The following is a 23,510-nucleotide window of genomic DNA, read 5'->3' as shown; positions in this document are numbered from 1 at the left end:
AGCGTTCCTGGGAGTTGTAGTCGTGCTCACTTCCGCATTTGGTTTTCTATTTTGTTATTGGGTTGCTAAGGGGTAAGTATAATTGTGAGTATATTGAGAGATAAGTGTAATGATGAATATTCTGTAGGGAGTAACAGTCCGTGGTTACTGAAAAGAATGAGCTGGTGGCTCCTATCTTTTTATTACAGTGAATATGGAGATGGATAGGGTTAATACCTGTGGGTAGGGTTAACTGACTCTGGGGGAAGTTACTAGATGGTATAGAAATAAGATAATGTATTTGCTGTAGTACAGTGAGATTTCTGGGTAGCATTGGTTGTAACATTAATGTACTATAGGCTATAGCCCTGTTGTGAGGCAGGAAGGGTTAACTGTCTATTTCTTAGGGATTCTGGAGAGGTTAACCCCTGTGTTGTAATAGAGTTCGAAAGTATTAAATGACACTGGGGATATTAGTGGTTAAGGAAAGGGTTAACATAGCTAATGTAGTGTAATAAGCCAGGAAGAGGTTAACTGGTATTGTCAGATATTACTAGGTGACTCAGGAAGGGACTATTTTTTGTTAAGTAGCATTATGAGTTAGGAAGAGTTAAATGGTACTGGTGATATTACTAGATTATTCAGGAAGTGGTTAATTTCAAGTGTGTAGTACAGTTAGCCAGGAAGGGTTAATTGGTACTGGGGGTATTACTAAATGATTCCTGTAGTGTAGTACAGTGAGTCAGGAAGGGTTAATTGGTACTGGGGATATTACTAAATTATTCCTGTAATGTAGTACAGTGAGTCAGGAAGGGTTAATTGGTACTGGGGATATTACTAAATTATTCCTGTAATGTAGCACAGTGAGTCAGGAAGGGTTAATTGACACAGAAATATTACTAGCTCTTAGTTTAAAATGGACATCAATTATTTGTGTGCATATAATATGCTAGGAGGATTGTTTTTTATCTCTGTACAGACGTACCTCAGAGATATTGCAGGTTTGGGTCCAGACCACTGCAATAAAGCGAATATAGCAATAAAGTAAGCCACACCAGTTATATGTACACTATACTGTAGTCTATTAAAGGGACACTGAACCCATTTTTTTTCTTTCATTGTTCATATAGAGCATGACATTTTAACCAACTTTCTTATTTACTCCTATTATCAATTTTTCTTCATTCTCTTGCTATCTTTATTTTAAAAGCAGGGATGTAAATCTTAGCAGCCAGCCCATTTTAGGTTCAGCACCATGGATAGCACTTGCTTATTGGAGGCTTACATTTACCTTCCAATAAGCAAGCATAACCCAGGTTCTCAACCAAAAATGAGCCGGCTCCCATGCATCACATTCCTGCTTTTTAAATAAAGATAGCAAGAGAATGAAGAAAATTTGATAATAGGAGTAATTTAGAAATCTGAATCATGAAAGAAAAAAATTGGCTTTAATGTGCAATAACATTAGGTAAAAAAAACAAATAAACCATGTAATACATAATTAAAAAATACTTTACAACTAAAAACTGTTAAAGGGACAGTCTACTCCAAAAAAACTTTCATGATTCAGATAGAGCATGTCATTTTAAACAATTTTCCATTTTACTTTTATCACCAATTTTTCTTTGTTCTCATGGTATTCTTAGTTGAAAGCTTAACTTAGGAGGTTCATATGCTAATTTCTTAGACCTTGAAGGCCGCCTCTTAAGAATGCATTTTAACAGGTTTTTCACCACTAGAGGGTGTTAGTTCATGTTTTTCATATAGATAACACTGTGCTTGTGCACGTGAAGTTACCTGGGAGCCATTACTGATTGGCTAAACTGCAAGTCTGTCAAAAGAACAAATAAAGGGTCAGTCTGCAGAGGCTTAGATACAAGATAATCACAGAGGTAAAAAATATATAAATATAACTGTGTTGGTTATGCAAAACTAGGGAATGGGTAAACAAGGGATTATCTATCTTTTAAAACAATAACAATTCTGGTGTAGACTGTCCCTTTAATCATCATCTGAGCTTGCTGAACACCGGTCTCAAAAACCGCAATTTCTTTGAGATAAGCGCTCACCAAACCAGAAGACCATTTAATATTACATTAATAGAACTGATTTAGTTAAAAACATGTAACGCGTTTCTCAGCCTTCCAGTCTGTTTCATGATGAATATGGAATGTTAGTATCAGATCCCTTTAAAGATGTTTTTTCACTTTGTTTTGGTTTCACTTTGTTCTGTCTATTGTGTGCAAATGTAATAATTCTATTTGAAATCAAATGATTTACTTCTCTTTACGCTATACATATCATCCTTATAGGTGGCACATCAGAGTCACTGGCAAGATGAAGGAACACAGGAGGCAGATGGCGGAGCAGTTCTTAAATCACGCTCTGGGCATCATCTACCTGCTCACCGGAGAGGTGAGAGTTGCTAGGAGATGTCAGTTGGATTACATTAAGGGAAATAAATCCAAATATTTTTCTTTCACGATTCAGATAGAACTTGCAATCGTAAGCAACTTTCTAATTTGCTTCATTCTCTTGGTATCCTTTGTTGAAAGAGCACTACTGGGAGCTAGCTGAAAGACAAGAGGCATACATTTGCAGTCACCAACCAGCAGATTCTTAGCCTACCTAGGTATCCTTTTCAACAGCAGATACGAAGAGAAAAAAAGAAATTAGATAATAGACATTATTTGGAAAGTTATTTAAAGGGATACTAAATCCAACATTTTCTTTAATGATTCAGATAGAGCAGCAATTTTAAGCAATGCAACTTTTCTAATTTACTCCTATTATCAATTTGTCTTCATTCTCTTGCTATCTTTATTTAAAAAAGCAGGAATGTAAAGCTTAAGAGCCGACCCATTTTTGGTTCAGAACCTGGGTTATGCTTGCTTATTGGTTGGCTGAAAGTAGTCACCAATAAGCAAGCGCTGTCTAGGGTGCTGTACCTAAAATGGGGCGGCTCCTAAGCTTTACATTCCTGCTTTTTAAATAAAGATAGCAAGAGAAAGAAGAAAACTTGATAATAGGAGTAAATTAGAAAGTTGCTTAAAATTGCTGCTCTATCTGAATCATAAAAGCAAAAAATTGGGTTTAGTGTCCCTATAACCCCTTAATGACAGAGGACGTACCAGGTACGTCATAGAAAAAACTTCCCTTAATGACAGTTGACGTACCTGGTACGTCCTCTGTTGTCTGAAGTGCTGGAAGCGATCATGATCGCTTCCAGCTGCTTACAAGGGATTGTACATCACTACAATCCCCCATTTCACATACCGATGCAGAAAGGGCCACTCTGTGGCCCCATCTGCATCGGCTATTTATGTGCATAACTTAGTTGGTGGGTGGGAGCTGCTTTTAATAGTTATACCCCTAGGCATTTGCGCGCACGCAAAATATGCCGGCAACTTGTAAAAAAACCAAGATCGATGTAGATGCAGGGGCATCTCTGTTTTTTAGTAAGGGATCTGGGAGTGGGAGGGATGTAGATTATTTAGGGGGGCCAGCTACACTACAGAAAACAAATATTTTATAATAAAAAAGTAAACAAAACTATTTTGGGGAGCAAATTGGGTACTGGCAGACAGCTGCCAGTACCCAAGATGGCGGCAAATAGATAGAGGGGGAGGGTTAGAAAGATGTATGGGGGGATCAGGGATATTGTGGGGTAAGGGGGGATCCATCACTGCAGACTGTATGATAAAAAAAATAAAAAAAAATATTTTTATTTCAGTACTGGCAGACTTTCTGCCAGTACTTAAGATGGCGGTGACAATTGTGAGGTGGGGAGGGAAGAGAGCTGTTTGAGGGGGGTCAGGGGGGATCAGGGGGTGGGATGTGTCAGGTGGGAGGCTGATCTCTACACTAAAGCTTAAAATTAACCCCACAAGCTACCTAATTAACCCCTTAACTGCTGGGCATATTACAAGTGTGGTGCGCAGCAGTATTTAACGGCCTTATTATTACCAAAAAGCAACACCAAAGCCATATATGTCTGCTATTTCTGAACAAACAGAGAAGCATTTACAACCATTTGTGCCATAATTGCACAAGCTGTTTTTAAATAATTTCAGTGAGAAACCTAAAATTGTGAAAAATTTAAGTTATTTTTTAATTTGATCGTATTTGGCGGTTAAATGGTGGCATGAAATATACCAAAATGGGCCTAGATCAATAATTTGGGTTGTCTACTACACTACACTAAAGCTAAAATTAAACCTAAAAGCTCCCTACAAGCTCCCTAATTAACCCCTTCACTGCTGGGCATAATACACGTGTGGTGTGCAGCGGCATTTAGCAGCCTTCTAATTACCAAAAAGCAACGCCAAATCCATATAGGTCTGCTATTTCTGAACAAAGGGGATCCCAGAGAAGTATTTACAACCATTTATGCCATAATTTCACAAGTTGTTTGTAAATAAATTCAGCGAGAAACCTAAAGTTTGTGAAAAAAATTGTGAAAAAGTCAACAATTTTTTTTATTTGATCGCATTTGGCGGTGAAATGGTGGCATGAAATATACCAAAATGGGCCTAGATAAATGCTTTGGGATGTCTTCTAAATATAAATATATACATGTCAAGGGATATTCAGGGATTCCTGAAAGATATCAGTGTTCCAATGTAACTAGCGCTAATTTTGAAAAAAAGTGGTTTGGAAATAGCAAAGTGCTACTTGTATTTATGGCCCTATAACTTGCAAAAAAAGCAAAGAACATGTAAACATTGGGTATTTCTAAACTCGGGACAAAATTTAGAAACTATTTAGCATGGGTGTTTTTTGGTGGTTGTAGATGTGTAACAGCTTTTGGGGGTAAAAGTTAGAAAAAGTGTGGTTTTTTTCAATTTTTTCCTCATATTTTATATTTTTTTTTATAGTAAATTATAAGATATGATGAAAATAATGGTATCTTTAGAAAGTCCATTTAATGGCGAGAAAAACGGTATATAATATGTGTGGGTAAAATAAATGAGTAAGAGGAAAATTACAGCTAAACACAAACACTGCAGAAATGTAAAAATAGCCATTGTCATTAAGGGTAAGAAAATTGAAAAATGGTCCGGTCATTAAGGGGTTAAAATGGCTTGCTCTATAGGAATCGTGAAAGTGAACAATTGGGTTTCATGTCAATTTATGAATTGTGAGTTTCTCTCTCCCTCTTTAGGAATACACAATTGTAAAGAAGAATTCCCCCAACAGCTACAGTCACCGGCTGACAGGAGAGGTGAGCACTGCTACAGAATGTGACATCATACCAGCACCAGGGCACAATGACTCCCTCTGTGTGTGTTTTGTACCTACTGTCTGTGTCTGCATGCGATTAGTAACATTATCCTGGCACTGTCAGTATCTGTGTATCACTGATTAGTATGTGTGTGTGTTTTCTACCTACTGTCTGTGTCTGCATGAGATTAGAAACATTATACTGGCACTGTCAGTATCTGTGTATCACTGATTAGTATGTGTGTGTTTTATACCTACTGTCTGTGTCTGCATGAGATCAGTAACATTATCCTGGCACTGTCAGTATCCGTGTATCACTGATTATTATGTGTGTGTTTTATACCTACTGTCTGTGTCTGCATGCGATTAGTAACATTATCCTGGCACTGTCAGTATCTGTGTATCACTGATTAGTATGTGTGTGTGTTTTCTACCTACTGTCTGTGTCTGCATGAGATTAGAAACATTATACTGGCACTGTCAGTATCTGTGTATCACTGATTAGTATGTGAGTGTTTTGTACCTACTGTCTGTGTCTGCATGAGATCAGTAACATTATCCGGGCACTGTCAGTATCTGTGTATCACTGATTAGTATGTGTGTGTTTTATACGTACTGTCTGTGTCTGCATGAGATCAGTAACATTATCCTGCACTGTCAGTATCTGTGTATCACTGATTAGTATGTGTGTGTGTTTTCTACCTACTGTCTGTGTCTGCATGAGATCAGTAACAATATCCTGGCACTGCATCTGTGTATCACTGATTAGTATGTGTGTGTGTTTTCTACCTACTGTCTGTGTCTGCATGAGATCAGTAACATTATCCTGGCACTGTCATTATCTGTATCACTGATTCGTATGTGTGTGTTTTATACCTACTGTCTGTGTCTGCATGAGATCAGTAACAATATCCTGGCACTGTCAGTATTAGTATCTGTGTATCACTGATTAGTATGTGTGTGTTTTATACCTACTGTCTGTGTCTGCATGAGATTAGAAACATTAACCTGGCACTGTCAGTATCTGTGTATCACTGATTAGTATGTGTGTGTTTTCTACCTACTGTCTGTGTCTGCATGAGATCAGTAACATTATACTGGCACTGTATCTCTGTATCACTGTTTAGTATGTGTGTGTTTTCTACCTACTGTCTGTGTCTGCATGAGATTAGAAACATTAACCTGGCACTGTCAGTATCTGTGTATCACTGATTAGTATGTGTGTGTTTTCTACCTACTGTCTGTGTCTGCATGAGATCAGTAACATTATCCTGGCTCTGTCAGTATCTGTGTATCACTGATTAGTATGTGTGTGTTTTCTATCTACTGTCTGTGTCTGAATGAGATCAGTAACATTATCCTGGCACTGTCATTATCTGTGTATCACTGATTAGTATGTGTGTGTGTTTTCTACCTACTGTCTGTGTCTGCATGAGATCAGTAACATTATCCTGGCACTGTCAGTATCTGTGTATCACTGATTAGTATGTATGTGTGTGTTTTATACCTACTGTTTGTATCTGCATGAGATCAGTAACATTATCCTGGCACTGTCAGTATCTGTGTTTCACTGATTAGTATGTGTGTGTTTTCTACCTACTGTCTGTGTCTGCATGAGATCAGTAACATTATCCTGGCACTGTATCTGTGTATCACTGATTAGTATGTGTGTGTTTTCTACCTACTGTCTGTGTCTGCATGAGATCAGTAACATTATCCTGGCACTGTCAGTATCTGTGTATCACTGATTAGTATGTGTGTGTTTTCTATCTACTGTCTGTGTCTGCATGAGATCAGTAACATTATCCTGGCTCTGTCAGTATCTGTGTATCACTGATTAGTATGTGTGTGTTTTATATCTACTGTCTGTGTCTGCATGAGATCAGTAACATTATCCTGGCTCTGTCAGTATCTGTGTATCACTGATTAGTATGTGTGTGTTTTATATCTACTGTCTGTGTCTGAATGAGATCAGTAACATTATCCTGGCACTGTCTGTGTCTGCATGAGATCAGTAACATTATCCTGGCACTGTCAGTATCTGTGCATCACTGATTAGTATGTGTGTGTTTTCTATCTACTGTCTGTGTCTGCATGAGATCAGTAACATTATCCTTTGCTCTGTCAGTATCAGTATCTGTGTATCACTGATTAGTATGTGTGTGTGTTTTCTACCTACTGTCTGTGTCTGCATGAGATCAGTAACATTATCCTGGCACTGTATCTGTGTATCACTGATTAGTATGTGTGTGTTTTATACCTACTGTCTGTGTCTGCATGAGATCAGTAACAATATCCTGGCACTGTCAGTATTAGTATCTGTGTATCACTGATTAGTATGTGTGTGTTTTATACCTACTGTCTGTGTCTGCATGAGATTAGAAACATTAACCTGGCACTGTCAGTATCTGTGTATCACTGATTAGTATGTGTGTGTTTTCTACCTACTGTCTGTGTCTGCATGAGATCAGTAACATTATACTGGCACTGTATCTCTGTATCACTGTTTAGTATGTGTGTGTTTTCTACCTACTGTCTGTGTCTGCATGAGATTAGAAACATTAACCTGGCACTGTCAGTATCTGTGTATCACTGATTAGTATGTGTGTGTTTTCTACCTACTGTCTGTGTCTGCATGAGAGCAGTAACATTATCCTGGCACTGTCAGTATTAGTATCTGTGTATCACTGATTAGTATGTGTGTGTTTTATACCTACTGTCTGTGTCTGCATGAGATCAGTAACATTATCCTGGCACTGTCAGTATTAGTATCTGTGTATCACTGATTAGTATGTGTGTGTTTTATACCTACTGTCTGTGTCTGCATGAGATCAGTAACATTATACTGGCACTGTATCTGTGTATCACTGATTAGTATGTGTGTGTTTTATACCTACTGTCTGTGTCTGCATGAGATTAGAAACATTATCCTGGCACTGAGAGTATCTGTGTATCACTGATTAGTATGTGTGTGTTTTCTACCTACTGTCTGTGTTTGCATGAGATCAGTAACATTATCCTGGCACTGTCAGTATTAGTATCTGAGTATCACTGATTAGTATTTGTCTGCGTTTTCTACCTACTGTCTGTGTCTGCATGAGATCAGTAACATTATCCTGGCACTGTCAGTATCTGTGTATCACTGATTAGTATGTGTGTGTTTTCTACCTACTGCCTGTGTCTGCATGAGATCAGTAACATTATCCTGGCACTGACAGTATCAGTATCTGTGTATCACTGATTAGTATGTGTGTGTTTTTATACCTACTGTCTGTGTCTGCATGAGATTAGAAACATTAACCTGGCACTGTCAGTATCTGTGTATCACTGATTAGTATGTGTGTGTTTTGTACCTACTGTCTGTGTCTGCATGAGATCACTAACATTATACTGGCACTGTATCTGTGTATCACTGATTAGTATGTGTGTGTTTTATACCTACTGTTTGTATCTGCATGAGATCAGTAACATTAATCTGACACTGTCAGTATCAGTATCTGTGTATCACTGATTAGTATGTGTGTGTTTTATACCTTTGTCTGTGTCTGCATGAGATCAGTAACATTATCCTGGCACTCTCAGTATCTGTGTATCACTGATCAGTATGTGTGTGTTTTCTACCTACTGTCTGTGTCTGCATGAGACCAGTAGCATTATCCTGGCACTGTCAGTATCTGTGTTTAACTGATTAGCATGTGTGTGTTTTCTACCTACTGTCTGTGTCTGCATGAGATCAGTAACATTATCCTGGCACTGCCAGTATCAGTATCTGTGTATCACTGATTAGTGTGTGTGTGTGTTTTCTACCTACTGTCTGTGTATGCATGAGATCAGTAACATTACCCTGGCTCTGTCAGTATCTGCATCACTGATTAGTATGTTTGTGTTTTCTACCTACTGTCTGTGTCTGCATGAGATCAGTAACATTATCCTGGCTCTGTCAGTATCTGTGTATCACTGATTAGTATGTGTGTGTTTTATATCTACTGTCTGTGTCTGCATGAGATCAGTAACATTATCCTGGCTCTGTCAGTATCTGTGTATCACTGATTAGTATGTGTGTGTTTTCTATCTACTGTCTGTGTCTGAATGAGATCAGTAACATTATCCTGGCACTGTCATTATCTGTGTATCACTGATTAGTATGTGTGTGTGTTTTCTACCTACTGTCTGTGTCTGCATGAGATCAGTAACATTATCCTGGCACTGTCAGTATCTGTGTATCACTGATTAGTATGTATGTGTGTGTTTTATACCTACTGTTTGTATCTGCATGAGATCAGTAACATTATCCTGGCACTGTCAGTATCTGTGTTTCACTGATTAGTATGTGTGTGTTTTCTACCTACTGTCTGTGTCTGCATGAGATCAGTAACATTATCCTGGCACTGTATCTGTGTATCACTGATTAGTATGTGTGTGTTTTCTACCTACTGTCTGTGTCTGCATGAGATCAGTAACATTATCCTGGCACTGTCAGTATCTGTGTATCACTGATTAGTATGTGTGTGTTTTCTATCTACTGTCTGTGTCTGCATGAGATCAGTAACATTATCCTGGCTCTGTCAGTATCTGTGTATCACTGATTAGTATGTGTGTGTTTTATATCTACTGTCTGTGTCTGCATGAGATCAGTAACATTATCCTGGCTCTGTCAGTATCTGTGTATCACTGATTAGTATGTGTGTGTTTTATATCTACTGTCTGTGTCTGAATGAGATCAGTAACATTATCCTGGCACTGTCTGTGTCTGCATGAGATCAGTAACATTATCCTGGCACTGTCAGTATCTGTGCATCACTGATTAGTATGTGTGTGTTTTCTATCTACTGTCTGTGTCTGCATGAGATCAGTAACATTATCCTGGCTCTGTCAGTATCAGTATCTGTGTATCACTGATTAGTATGTGTGTGTGTTTTCTACCTACTGTCTGTGTCTGCATGAGATCAGTAACATTATCCTGGCACTGTATCTGTGTATCACTGATTAGTATGTGTGTGTTTTATACCTACTGTCTGTGTCTGCATGAGATCAGTAACAATATCCTGGCACTGTCAGTATTAGTATCTGTGTATCACTGATTAGTATGTGTGTGTTTTATACCTACTGTCTGTGTCTGCATGAGATTAGAAACATTAACCTGGCACTGTCAGTATCTGTGTATCACTGATTAGTATGTGTGTGTTTTCTACCTACTGTCTGTGTCTGCATGAGATCAGTAACATTATACTGGCACTGTATCTCTGTATCACTGTTTAGTATGTGTGTGTTTTCTACCTACTGTCTGTGTCTGCATGAGATTAGAAACATTAACCTGGCACTGTCAGTATCTGTGTATCACTGATTAGTATGTGTGTGTTTTCTACCTACTGTCTGTGTCTGCATGAGATCAGTAACATTATCCTGGCACTGTCAGTATTAGTATCTGTGTATCACTGATTAGTATGTGTGTGTTTTATACCTACTGTCTGTGTCTGCATGAGATCAGTAACATTATCCTGGCACTGTCAGTATTAGTATCTGTGTATCACTGATTAGTATGTGTGTGTTTTATACCTACTGTCTGTGTCTGCATGAGATCAGTAACATTATACTGGCACTGTATCTGTGTATCACTGATTAGTATGTGTGTGTTTTATACCTACTGTCTGTGTCTGCATGAGATTAGAAACATTATCCTGGCACTGAGAGTATCTGTGTATCACTGATTAGTATGTGTGTGTTTTCTACCTACTGTCTGTGTTTGCATGAGATCAGTAACATTATCCTGGCACTGTCAGTATTAGTATCTGTGTATCACTGATTAGTATGTGTGTGTGTTTTCTACCTACTGTCTGTGTCTGCATGAGATCAGTAACATTATACTGGCACTGTATCTGTGTATCACTGATTAGTATGTGCGTGTTTTATACCTACTGTCTGTGTCTGCATGAGATCAGTAACATTATCCTGGCACTGTCAGTATCTGTGTTTTACTGATTAGTATGTGTGTGTTTTCTACCTACTGTCTGTGTCTGCATGAGATTAGAAACATTAACCTGGCATTGTCAGTATCTGTGTATCACTGATTAGTATGTGTGTGTGTTTTCTACCTACTGCCTGTGTCTGCATGAGATCAGTAACATTATCCTGGCACTGACAGTATCAGTATCTGTGTATCACTGATTAGTATGTGTGTGTTTTATACCTTTGTCTGTGTCTGCATGAGATCAGTAACATTATCCTGGCACTCTCAGTATCTGTGTATCACTGATTAGTATGTGTGTGTTTTCTACCTACTGTCTGTGTCTGCATGAGATCAGTAGCATTATCCTGGCACTGTCAGTATCTGTGTATCACTGATTAGTATGTGTGTGTTTTATACCTTTGTCTGTGTCTGCATGAGATCAGTAACATTATCCTGGCACTCTCAGTATCTGTGTATCACTGATTAGTATGTGTGTGTTTTCTACCTACTGTCTGTGTCTGCATGAGATCAGTAGCATTATCCTGGCACTGTCAGTATCTGTGTTTAACTGATTAGCATGTGTGTGTTTTCTACCTACTGTCTGTGTCTGCATGAGATCAGTAACATTACCCTGGCTCTGTCAGTATCTGTGCATCACTGATTAGTATGTTTGTGTTTTCTACCTACTGTCTGTGTCTGCATGAGATCAGTACCATTATCCTGGCACTGCCAGTATCAGTATCTGTGTATCACTGATTAGTATGTGTGTGTTTTATACCTACTGTTTGTATCTGCATGAGATCAGTAACATTAATCTGACACTGTCAGTATCAGTATCTGTGTATCACTGATTAGTATGTGTGTGTTTTATACCTTTGTCTGTGTCTGCATGAGATCAGTAACATTATCCTGGCACTCTCAGTATCTGTGTATCACTGATTAGTATGTGTGTGTTTTCTACCTACTGTCTGTGTCTGCATGAGATCAGTAGCATTATCCTGGCACTGTCAGTATCTGTGTTTAACTGATTAGCATGTGTGTGTTTTCTACCTACTGTCTGTGTATGCATGAGATCAGTAACATTACCCTGGCTCTGTCAGTATCTGCATCACTGATTAGTATGTTTGTGTTTTCTACCTACTGTCTGTGTCTGCATGAGATCAGTAACATTATCCTGGCTCTGTCAGTATCTGTGTATCACTGATTAGTATGTGTGTGTTTTATATCTACTGTCTGTGTCTGCATGAGATCAGTAACATTATCCTGGCTCTGTCAGTATCTGTGTATCACTGATTAGTATGTGTGTGTTTTCTATCTACTGTCTGTGTCTGAATGAGATCAGTAACATTATCCTGGCACTGTCATTATCTGTGTATCACTGATTAGTATGTGTGTGTGTTTTCTACCTACTGTCTGTGTCTGCATGAGATCAGTAACATTATCCTGGCACTGTCAGTATCTGTGTATCACTGATTAGTATGTATGTGTGTGTTTTATACCTACTGTTTGTATCTGCATGAGATCAGTAACATTATCCTGGCACTGTCAGTATCTGTGTTTCACTGATTAGTATGTGTGTGTTTTCTACCTACTGTCTGTGTCTGCATGAGATCAGTAACATTATCCTGGCACTGTATCTGTGTATCACTGATTAGTATGTGTGTGTTTTCTACCTACTGTCTGTGTCTGCATGAGATCAGTAACATTATCCTGGCACTGTCAGTATCTGTGTATCACTGATTAGTATGTGTGTGTTTTCTATCTACTGTCTGTGTCTGCATGAGATCAGTAACATTATCCTGGCTCTGTCAGTATCTGTGTATCACTGATTAGTATGTGTGTGTTTTATATCTACTGTCTGTGTCTGAATGAGATCAGTAACATTATCCTGGCACTGTCTGTGTCTGCATGAGATCAGTAACATTATCCTGGCACTGTCAGTATCTGTGCATCACTGATTAGTATGTGTGTGTTTTCTATCTACTGTCTGTGTCTGCATGAGATCAGTAACATTATCCTGGCACTGTCAGTATCAGTATCTGTGTATCACTGATTAGTATGTGTGTGTGTTTTCTACCTACTGTCTGTGTCTGCATGAGATCAGTAACATTATCCTGGCACTGTATCTGTGTATCACTGATTAGTATGTGTGTGTTTTCTACCTACTGTCTGTGTCTGCATGATATCAGTAACATTATCCTGGCACTGTCAGTATCAGTATCTGTGTTTCACTGATTAGTATGTGTGTGTGTTTTCTGCCTACTGTCTGTGTCTGTAACATTATCCTGGCTCTGTCAGTATCGGTCTCTGTGTCAGCGCTGTGTGTGTTTCAGGTCCCTATAAAGTGTGACGATGTTGCTATGTATTTCTCTATGGAGGAGTGGGCGTATATAGAGGGACAGAAACTTTACAAAGATGTCGTGATGGAGAATCGTCAAGTGCTCAGTACTGCAGAAGTCTCAACACACAGGAGCTCAGGTAATACTGTTTTTTTAATTTGGAATTAGAAACGTCTCAGGGTTTATCAAGAAAACATAAGATCATTACAGAGCAAATCCTAGAATAATTTGCGGCTATTTGAGTGAATACATTTTCATCTTTTTATAGTGGGCTGAATGGGGTGTATGCTGGTGGTCACTATGCCATATAGAACAGGTGTAGCGCTCCTTTAGCTCAAATGCCAAGGTGGCACACATATGAAATTTGCTAGCATTTTATATATTTATGTATCACACACACACACATATATATATATAGTATTTGTCAAGCAGGGACTGCACTCACTGAATTTAGATAAAACAGACCCCTTCCTCAGACCAGACATCTGCGAACCCTGAAACGTTACCACTTAATAAATAAGAATTGTTTTATCTAAATATAAATAATATCACATCACATTTTAAACTCTGCAGCTGGTATAACGAGTAATTGGAAACCCATTGAGAAACCAATTTTTCAATACACGGACCCTTTAAGTACATTAATGCCCAGATGTAAGAATGAAAATGTTGGCCCATTGAAATCTGCAATGGGGGGTTTACTTAGTGAGAATCAAGAGGAGGCAGAAGTTTTAAATACATTTTTCTCTTCAGTATATAACAAGAAAGAACCGGTAGTTGTAGATTTGCAGATGAATGTTACACAAACCTTGCAGATAACTTGATTGGCTAACACAGGACAAAGTGCTTGTGCAATTACATTAGCTTGTATACACCCACTGGGTACTCGGCGAGATGAGTCTAGAAATAGCCCAAACTCTGTATTTAATCTTCCAGTATAGATCAAAGATGAAATGTATTGTTTTTGTCACTTTGTACCATCTCTCAATTTATGTAGCAATAGATAAGAATAAAATGTATCAAATACGTAAATAGTTATTACAGAATTTGTGATTTTTGTTTTTCTTATTCATTCGCACATCATTATCCAGAACTTGTGCTTTCTCACTTGTACAAAATCACCACTAGCTCTCGGACCATGTGTAACTGGCAACTCTTCAACAAAACCTGTAATAACTTATTTTGCAAAAAGATTTGAACACGTTTAAGCAAATTGCAGTAATTCTTCTGTGGTGCGTTTCATATTCACTTTTATGTTCCTTCATCTTTACATTTTTGTGCAGGAGAAAATAACGTTGAGATGGCATTTAATGCTGAACAGTCGGATGATGTAACAAGTCGGTTGGAAGCGTTGGATCAAGACGTGCATGTTATTAATAGTAGCAGTAAGTGTACATGCAAGAAATGGGGTTTGCTGGTCAGAGAAAACATTTGCTCATTACCATGGTAACAAATACATTGGTTAACACCATGGTAACATATACTATGCTTATCACCATAGTAACATATACATTGCTTATCACCATAGTAACATATACATTGCTTAACACCATGGTAACATATACAGTGCTCGTCACCATGGTAACATATACTGTGCTCGTCACCCTGGTAACATATACTGTGCTCGTCATCATGGTAACATATACAATGTTTACATCAAAACCTTGTGCTTTCTCACCTGTACAACATAACCACTAGCACTTGGCCCATGTGTAACTGCTAACCGTGCGTGCAAGCGCCCTATCTGACCAAATCTGTATTGACTTTTTTCCAAAACATTTGAGCAAGTTTAGGCAAATCGCAGCAGTTCTTCTGTGGTGCATTTTATATTCATTGTTATGTGCCTTCAAAAAAACAACATAAATTGTCTTCATCTTTACATTTTTGTGTAGGAGAAAATAACGTTGAGATCACATCTAATGCTAAACAGTCGGATGATGTAACAAGCCAGTTGGAAGTGCTGGATCAAGACGTGCATGTTATTAATAGTAGCAGTAAGTATAAATGCTATAGATGGGGTTTGCTGGTCAGAGGAAACATTTGCTCATCACCATGATAACATCTACAGTGCTCATCACCATGATAACATCTACAGTGCTCATCACCATGGTAACATATACAGTGCTCATCACCATGGTAACATAAACAATGCGTATCACCATGGTAACATATACAATGCTCCTCACCATGGTAACATATACAGTGCTCATCACCATGATAACATACAGTGCTCATCACCATGGTAACGTATACAATGCTCATCACCATGGTAACATATACAGTGCTCATCATCATGATAACATACAGTGCTCATCACCATGGTAACATATACAATGCTTATCACCATGGTAACATATACAGTGCTCATCACCATGATAACATACAGTGCTCATCACCATGGTAACATATACAATGCGTATCACCATGGTAACATATACAATGCTTATCACCATGGTAACATATACAGTGCTCATCACCATGGTAACATATACAGTGCTCATCACCATGGTAACATATACAGTGCTCATCACCATGATAACATACAGTGCTCATCACCGTGGTAACATATACAGTGCTCATCACCATAGTAACATGTACAATGCTCATCACCATGGTAACATATACAGTGCTCATCACCATGGTAACATATACAGTGCTCATCACCATGATAACATACAGTGCTCATCACCATGGTAACATATACAATGCTTATCACCATGGTAACATATACAATGCTCATCACCATGGTAACATATACAGTGCTCATCACCATGGTAACATATACAGTGCTCATCACCATGGTAACATATACAGTGCTCATCACCATGATAACATACAGTGCTCATCACCATGGTAACATATACAGTGCTCATCACCATGGTAACATATACAGTGCTCATCACCATGGTAACATAAACAATGCGTATCACCATGGTAACATATACAATGCTCCTCACCATGGTAACATATACAGTGCTCATCACCATGATAACATACAGTGCTCATCACCATGGTAACGTATACAATGCTCATCACCATGGTAACATATACAGTGCTCATCATCATGATAACATACAGTGCTCATCACCATGGTAACGTATACAATGCTCATCACCATGGTAACATATACAGTGCTCATCACCATGATAACATACAGTGCTCATCACCATGGTAACATATACAATGCGTATCACCATGGTAACATATACAATGCTTATCACCATGGTAACATATACAGTGCTCATCACCATGGTAACATATACAGTGCTCATCACCATGGTAACATATACAGTGCTCATCACCATGATAACATACAGTGCTCATCACCATGGTAACATATACAATGCTTATCACCATGGTAACATATACAATGCTCATCACCATGGTAACATATACAGTGCTCATCACCATGGTAACATATACAGTGCTCATCACCATGGTAACATATACAATGTGTATCACCATGGTAACATATACAGTGCTCATCACCATAGTAACATGTACAATGCTCATCACCATGGTAACATATACAATGCTCATCACCAAGGAACATAAAACCCAATAATTTAATTTCACGATTTAAAACTGGCAGCAGTTTTGCAAGAATACTTTTGAAATTGTGGATTTCATGTCCCTTTTTATTGATTCAATACATACAGTGCTCATCACCATGGTAACATATACAGTGCTCATCACCATGATAACATATACAGTGCTCATCACCATGGTAACATATACAGTGCTCATCACCATGATAACATACAGTGCTCATCACCATGGTAACATATACAATGCTCATCACCATGGTAACATATACAGTGCTTATCACCCTTGGTAACATATACAATGTTCATCACCATGGTAACATATACAGTGCTCATCACCATGGTAACATATACAGTGCTCATCACTATGGTAACATGTACAATGCTTATCACCATGGTAACATATACAATGCTCATCACCTAGGAACATAAAACCCAAGAATTTAAATTCACGATTTAAAACTGGCAGCTGTTTTGCAAGAATACTTTTGAAATTGTGGATTTCTTGTCCCTTTTTATTGATTGTATACATACTTTGTCCCTTTAAATCCTGATAACCCTTAATTAGTATCATATAATGAAGCTAGACCCAGCAACTCTTATTTATTGTATAAAAACTCTCTATAATATTTTCCCGGCAATAACAGGTCACCATGAAGGGATTCCTGATACCGTAATAACAAAGACGGAAGAAGAGGAGAAGACAGATGATTATGGTCAGCAGGAGGACAACGCTCCTGACCCTGGCGCAGGTGCTGACTAATTATATGTTATTTACAAGGGTAAAGAAGGGGTTGACCTTATTCCTACAGCTCCCAGATGTGTTCAGCAACATCACAGTAGTCCTTGGAGCATTGGTTTGCAGGGGTTAAACATTATTTAAAGTTACAGTGTACCCTCAAATTTTAAAGGGACAGTGTACCCTCAAATGTTCTACACTTTATTTTCAAACTCCTAACCAAGCCCTGAAGTATCAGATGTATACCCAGGTCTACAGATTCCTGCTGCTCCTGTTTATGTTATCCGTCTTTTCATATGCAGACTGGGGGAGGTGGGGACGGTCTGCTCTTTTTGTTTTTCCAGACCCTTTCACTGGGTGTTCCAGCCTAACCTCATAAACCGTGCTAAAATTGGAGCTTCTAATAAGTATTTAAAAGGTTTTATACTGGATTTTATATCCGTATCTGTGCATATTCTTCATTATAGTAGTGTCCATTACATGCAGTTATATGAAAATTGGTGTACACTGTCCCTTTAAGCAATCATGTTGCCTCTTCTAAAATAAGAATGGGTCTGGAATTTCCACATACATGTAACATTGTACTGAAGTAACAGCTATAAAGAGTCTTAAAGGGATAGTAAAGTCCAAATTAAACTTTCATGATTCAGGTAGGGCATGTCATTTTAAACAACTTTCTAATTTACTTTTATCATCAAATTTACTTTGTTCTCTTGTTATTCTTAGTTGAAATCTAAACCTAGGTAGGTTCATATGCTAATTTCTAAGCTGTTAAAGGCCACCTCTCAGCTGAATGCATTTGACAGTTTTTCACAGCTAGAGGGCATTAGTTCATGTGTTTCATATAGATAACACTGTGCTCATGCACGTGAAGTTAAGAGTCAGCACTAATTGCCTGTAATGCAAGTCTGTCAAAAGATCTGAGTTGAGGAGGCAGTCAGCAGAGGCTTAGATACAAGGCAATTATAGAGGTAAAAAGTATATTAATATAACTGAGATAAGGGGCAGTCTGCAAAGGTTTAGATATAAGGTAATCACAGAGGTAAAAAGTATATTAATATAACTGAGATAAGGAGCAGTCTGGAGAGGCTTAGATACAAGGCAATTACAGAGGTAAAAAGTATATTAATATAACTGAGATAAGGAGCAGTCTGCAGAGGCTTAGATACAAGGTAATCACAGAGGTAAAAAGTATATTAATATAACTGAGATAAGGAGCAGTCTGCAGAGGCTTAGATACAAGGTAATCACAGAGGTAAAAAGTATATTAATATAACTGAGATAAGGAGGCAGTCAGCAGAGGTTTAGATACACGGTAATCACAGAGGTAAAAAGTATATTAATATAACTGAGATAAGGAGCAGTCTGCAGAGGCTTAGATACAGGGTAATCACAGAGGTAAAAAGTATATTAATATAACTGAAATAAGGAGCAGTCTGCAGAGGCTTAGATACAGGGTAATCACAGAGGTAAAAAGTATATTAATATAACTGAGATAAGGAGGCAGTCAGCAGAGGTTTAGATACACGGTAATCACAGAGGTAAAAAGTATATTAATATAACTGAGATAAGGAGCAGTCTGCAGAGGCTTAGATACAAGGTAATCACAGAGGTAAAAAGTATATTAATATAACTGAGATAAGGAGCAGTCTGCAGAGGCTTAGATACAAGGTAATCACAGAGGTAAAAAGTATATTAATATAACTGAGATAAGTGGCAGTCTGCAGAGGCTCAGATACAAGGTAATCACAGAGGTAAAAAGTATATTAATATAACTGAGATAAGTGGCAGTCTGCAGAGGCTTAGATACAAGGTAATCACAGAGGTAAAAAGTACATTTATATAACTGTGTTGGTTTAAGCAAAACAGGGGAATGGGTAATAAAGAGATTATCTATCTTTTTAAACAATAACATTTTTGGTATTTACTTTCCCTTTAAAGGGACATGAAACTCCATTTTTATGATTGATTCACAGAGAACTTACAATTAAAAAAAAAAGCAATTCTCATGTTATGCTTTGTTGAAGAGAATACCTAGGTAGGCTCAGGAGCGTGCACGTGTGGAGCACTATATGGCAGCAGTTTTGCAAGAATACTTTTGAAATTGTGGGTTTTACGTCGCTTTTTATTGATTGTATACATACTTTGTTCCTTTAAATCCCAAATAACCCATAGTTTGTATCATATAAAGAAGATACCCAGCAACTCTTATTTATTGTATAAAAACTCTCCATAATATTTTCTCGGCAATAACAGGTCACCATGAAGGGATTCCTGATACCGTCATAACAAAGACGGAAGAAGAGGAGAAGACAGATGATTATGTTAAGCAGGAGGACAACGCTCCCGACCCTGGCGCAGGTGCTGACTAATTATAATACGTTATTTACAAGGGTAAAAAAGTGCCCAAAATTGTTTTATCTTATACCTACAGCTCCCAATTGTGTTTAGCTACATCCCAGTAGTCATTGCTGCATTGGAGCTGACTTTAAAAACGTATTTTGCAGAGGTTAAACACGTAGTTATATGCGAACAGTGCAATAAAAACATTCTTTAAAGGGACAGTGTACCCTCAAATGTTCTCCCCTTGAAAGGGACCGTACACTGTCCCTTTAACACTTTACGGTTTTATTTTGATATTAAGGATAATGGTCAGAAGAAGTTAGCTTGATAAAGTGACAAAAGCCAAGAAAGCTGTTATGTTACATTTCACTTCAATTAATTACTTAATGTGAAATAACTAAAGTTCAATTCCACTGTTTGTTGGGGACATGGATATGTAACATAAATGCACTACAATATTCTATGTTTTTGTTCATTTTTATCTGCTTGTTTTTTTCTTTTCACTGCAGCCTCATATGGTTCTCGATTAAGAGAGAGAGAAATAAATCACCTATTTTAATCCATTTCTATAGGTGAATCTGTGAGCGAGCTTATTTCTGATGAATCCCACAAAGCTGTATATACATCAGAGACGATAGTGGAAGATAATATAGACATCTCTCAGTTGATTCAAAGCAAAGACTCTTACAAGAACCAAAATGTGTTATTTCCTACAGTATCTTATCATTTCATGCCACAAGCCCTTGATTTAAATGACAAGCAAGTCATAGGATGTTACAATACGCAATGCAGAGCAAGTACAGTTAAAGATTCTGCGATCACTAACAGTGCAAATTGGGACGGACAAAATTTGCTTTATGAAAATGGTAAAACATTTAATTTAAAATCGAAGTTCTCTGTTTCTCATCACTCAGTTGATACAGACAAGGAACTATATATTTGCCCTGTTTGTAAAATGTGTTTTAAACTAAAATCAAAACTAGAAAGACACACTAGAACTCATATAGGAGAAAGACCTTTTGTTTATGAGACTGGTGAGAAAGGCTTTTCTTACGCATTGAATCTTGGTAAACATGAAGACAGTCATACAGGAGAGAAATCGTATGTCTGTCAGACATGTGGGGAAGGCTTCTTGGAAGCACAATTTCTTTCTAAGCATAGACTAATCCATACTGGAGTGAAGCCCTATGTCTGTCAGACATCTGTAAAGTGTTTTTCACAGGGGACAGACCTTTTGGTTCACGACACAACTCATACAGGAGAGAAACTGTACATTTGCAAGGAATGCGGAAAACATTTCTCATCACAGTCAAATCTGATTCGACACTGCAAGAGTCATAAGGGAGAGAAACCCTATATTTGTCATACATGTGGGAAAGGCTTTTTTCATGGGGAAAGACTTAAGATCCACCAAAGGATTCATACAGGTGAAAAACCATTTATTTGCCAGGAATGTGGTAAAGGTTTCTCAGAAAGGTCAAATATGAATCGGCACCGAAAGTTTCATAAAGGAGAGAAACCTTATGTTTGTCAGACATGTGGCAAAAGCTTTTCTCAGAGGCCAAGACTTAGGATTCACTTAAGAACTCATACAGGAGAGAAACCATATATATGCCAGGAATGTGGTAAATGCTTCACGGAAAGATCAACTCTAACTCGACATCATAGGATTCATGAAGTAGAATAGACGTATATTTCTATGAAGCTTCTCTGATATGTTCAAATAGGGTTGTAAGATATAGAAAACCACACTTTACAAAAAATACCAACCATAACATTCTTTGAGTCTTTGGATTAAAACTTAAGCACCAATCCTTCAGTATTCCACGGTCCCAAGAGGCTGAAAACCCAATGCAAATTCCTGGGATTTTGGATGCCACCATGTTAACAAAACTTTCACCGTTGTTGCCAGACAGCCTCCTCTCATCATCATCTATTGTTCTTTGATAATAAGCAAGATAAAAAACTGTTAAACCACCAGAGTTTGTTATAAATAATATTGTTTTTTCAAATGTACATCATAGTGCTAGTATTTTTATTTAACCACCAATGTCCAAATACATACCAGCCAGAGTAAGTGGTTTCATTCATGTTCTTTCTTCTGTATGATACAAAGTGGAGGGCCATATACTTCAGTGACACTAGGTCTACTCTTTAATCAGTCAGTGTGATCTACTTATGTGTGTGCCAAACATAAGAAACTCTGAGCTTGTTTGCAGAATTGTTCTTTTTCACTGGAACTAAGATAAACTAACACTATATATATATATATATATATATATATATATACAGTATCTCACAAAAGTGAGTACAACCCTCACATTTTTGTAAATATTTTATTATAAATTTTCATGTGACAACACTGTAGAAATGACACTTAGCTACAATGTAAAGTAATGTATAACAGGGTACATTTGCTGTCCCCTCAAAATAACTCAACACACAGCCATTAATGTCTTAACCGTTGGAAACAAAAGTGAGTACACCCCTAAGTGGAAATGTCCAAATTGGGCCCAAAATGTCAATATTTTGTGTGGCCACCATTATTTTCCAGCATTGCCTTAACCCTCTTGGGCATGGAGTTCACCAGAGCTTTACAGGTTGCCACTGGAGTCCTCTTGCACTACTCCATGACGACATGAAGGAGCTGGTGGATGTTGGAGACCTTGCACTCCCCCACCTTCTGTTTGAGGATGCCCCACAGATGCTCAATGGGGTTTAGGTCTGGAGACATCATCTTTAGAAGAGGCTTCCTTCTGGGATGATAGCCATGCAGACCAATTTGATGCAGACCAATTTTATGCAGTGTGTGGCGTATGGTCTGAGCACTGTCAGGCTGACCCCACCCCTTCAACCTCTGTAGCAATGCTGGCAGCACTCATACGTCTATTTCCCAAAGACAACCTCAGGATATGACGCTGAGCACGTGCACTCAACTTCTTTGGTCAACCATGGCGAGGCCTGTTCTGAGTGAAACCTGTCCTGTGAAACTGCTGTATGGTCTTGCCCACCGTGCTGCAGCTCAGTTTCAGGGTCTTGGCAGTCTTCTTATAGCCTAGGTCATCTTTATGTAGAGCAACAATTCTTTTTTTTAGATCCTCAGAGAGTTCTTTGCCATGAGGTGCCATGTTGAACTTCCAGTGACCAGTATGAGAGTGTGAGAGCGATAACACCAAATTTAACACACCTGCACCCCATTCACACCTGAGACCTTGTAACACTAACGTGTCACATGACACCGTGGAGGGAAAATGGCTTATTGGGCCCAATTTGGACATTTCCACTTAGGGGTGTATTCACTTTTGTTGCCAACGGTTTAGACATTAATGGCTGTGTGTTGAGTTATTTTGAAGGGACAACAAATTTACACTATTATACAGGCTGTACACTAACTA

At 38.1% G+C, this 23,510-nt stretch overlaps 1 protein-coding gene across 1 annotated transcript; it reads left to right on the top strand.

Annotated features, from left to right (window-relative positions):
- Positions 1-55: 55 nt before the first annotated feature.
- Positions 56-22,188, top strand: LOC128667185 (zinc finger protein 567). The gene is made up of 9 exons (XM_053722114.1): positions 56-72; positions 2,292-2,394; positions 5,144-5,203; positions 13,483-13,627; positions 14,772-14,873; positions 15,381-15,482; positions 17,681-17,785; positions 20,029-20,133; positions 20,688-22,188. Exons 2-9 carry the CDS (start codon positions 2,317-2,319, stop codon positions 21,800-21,802), a joined length of 1,812 nt encoding a protein of 603 aa, XP_053578089.1. The 5' UTR covers positions 56-72; positions 2,292-2,316; the 3' UTR covers positions 21,803-22,188.
- Positions 22,189-23,510: the final 1,322 nt, after the last annotated feature.

The sequence above is a fragment of the Bombina bombina genome, chromosome 7 (genome assembly GCF_027579735.1).
Source record: "Bombina bombina isolate aBomBom1 chromosome 7, aBomBom1.pri, whole genome shotgun sequence".
Taxonomy (NCBI): domain Eukaryota; kingdom Metazoa; phylum Chordata; class Amphibia; order Anura; family Bombinatoridae; genus Bombina; species Bombina bombina.
This window is presented reverse-complemented; position numbering and strand designations above follow the sequence as displayed.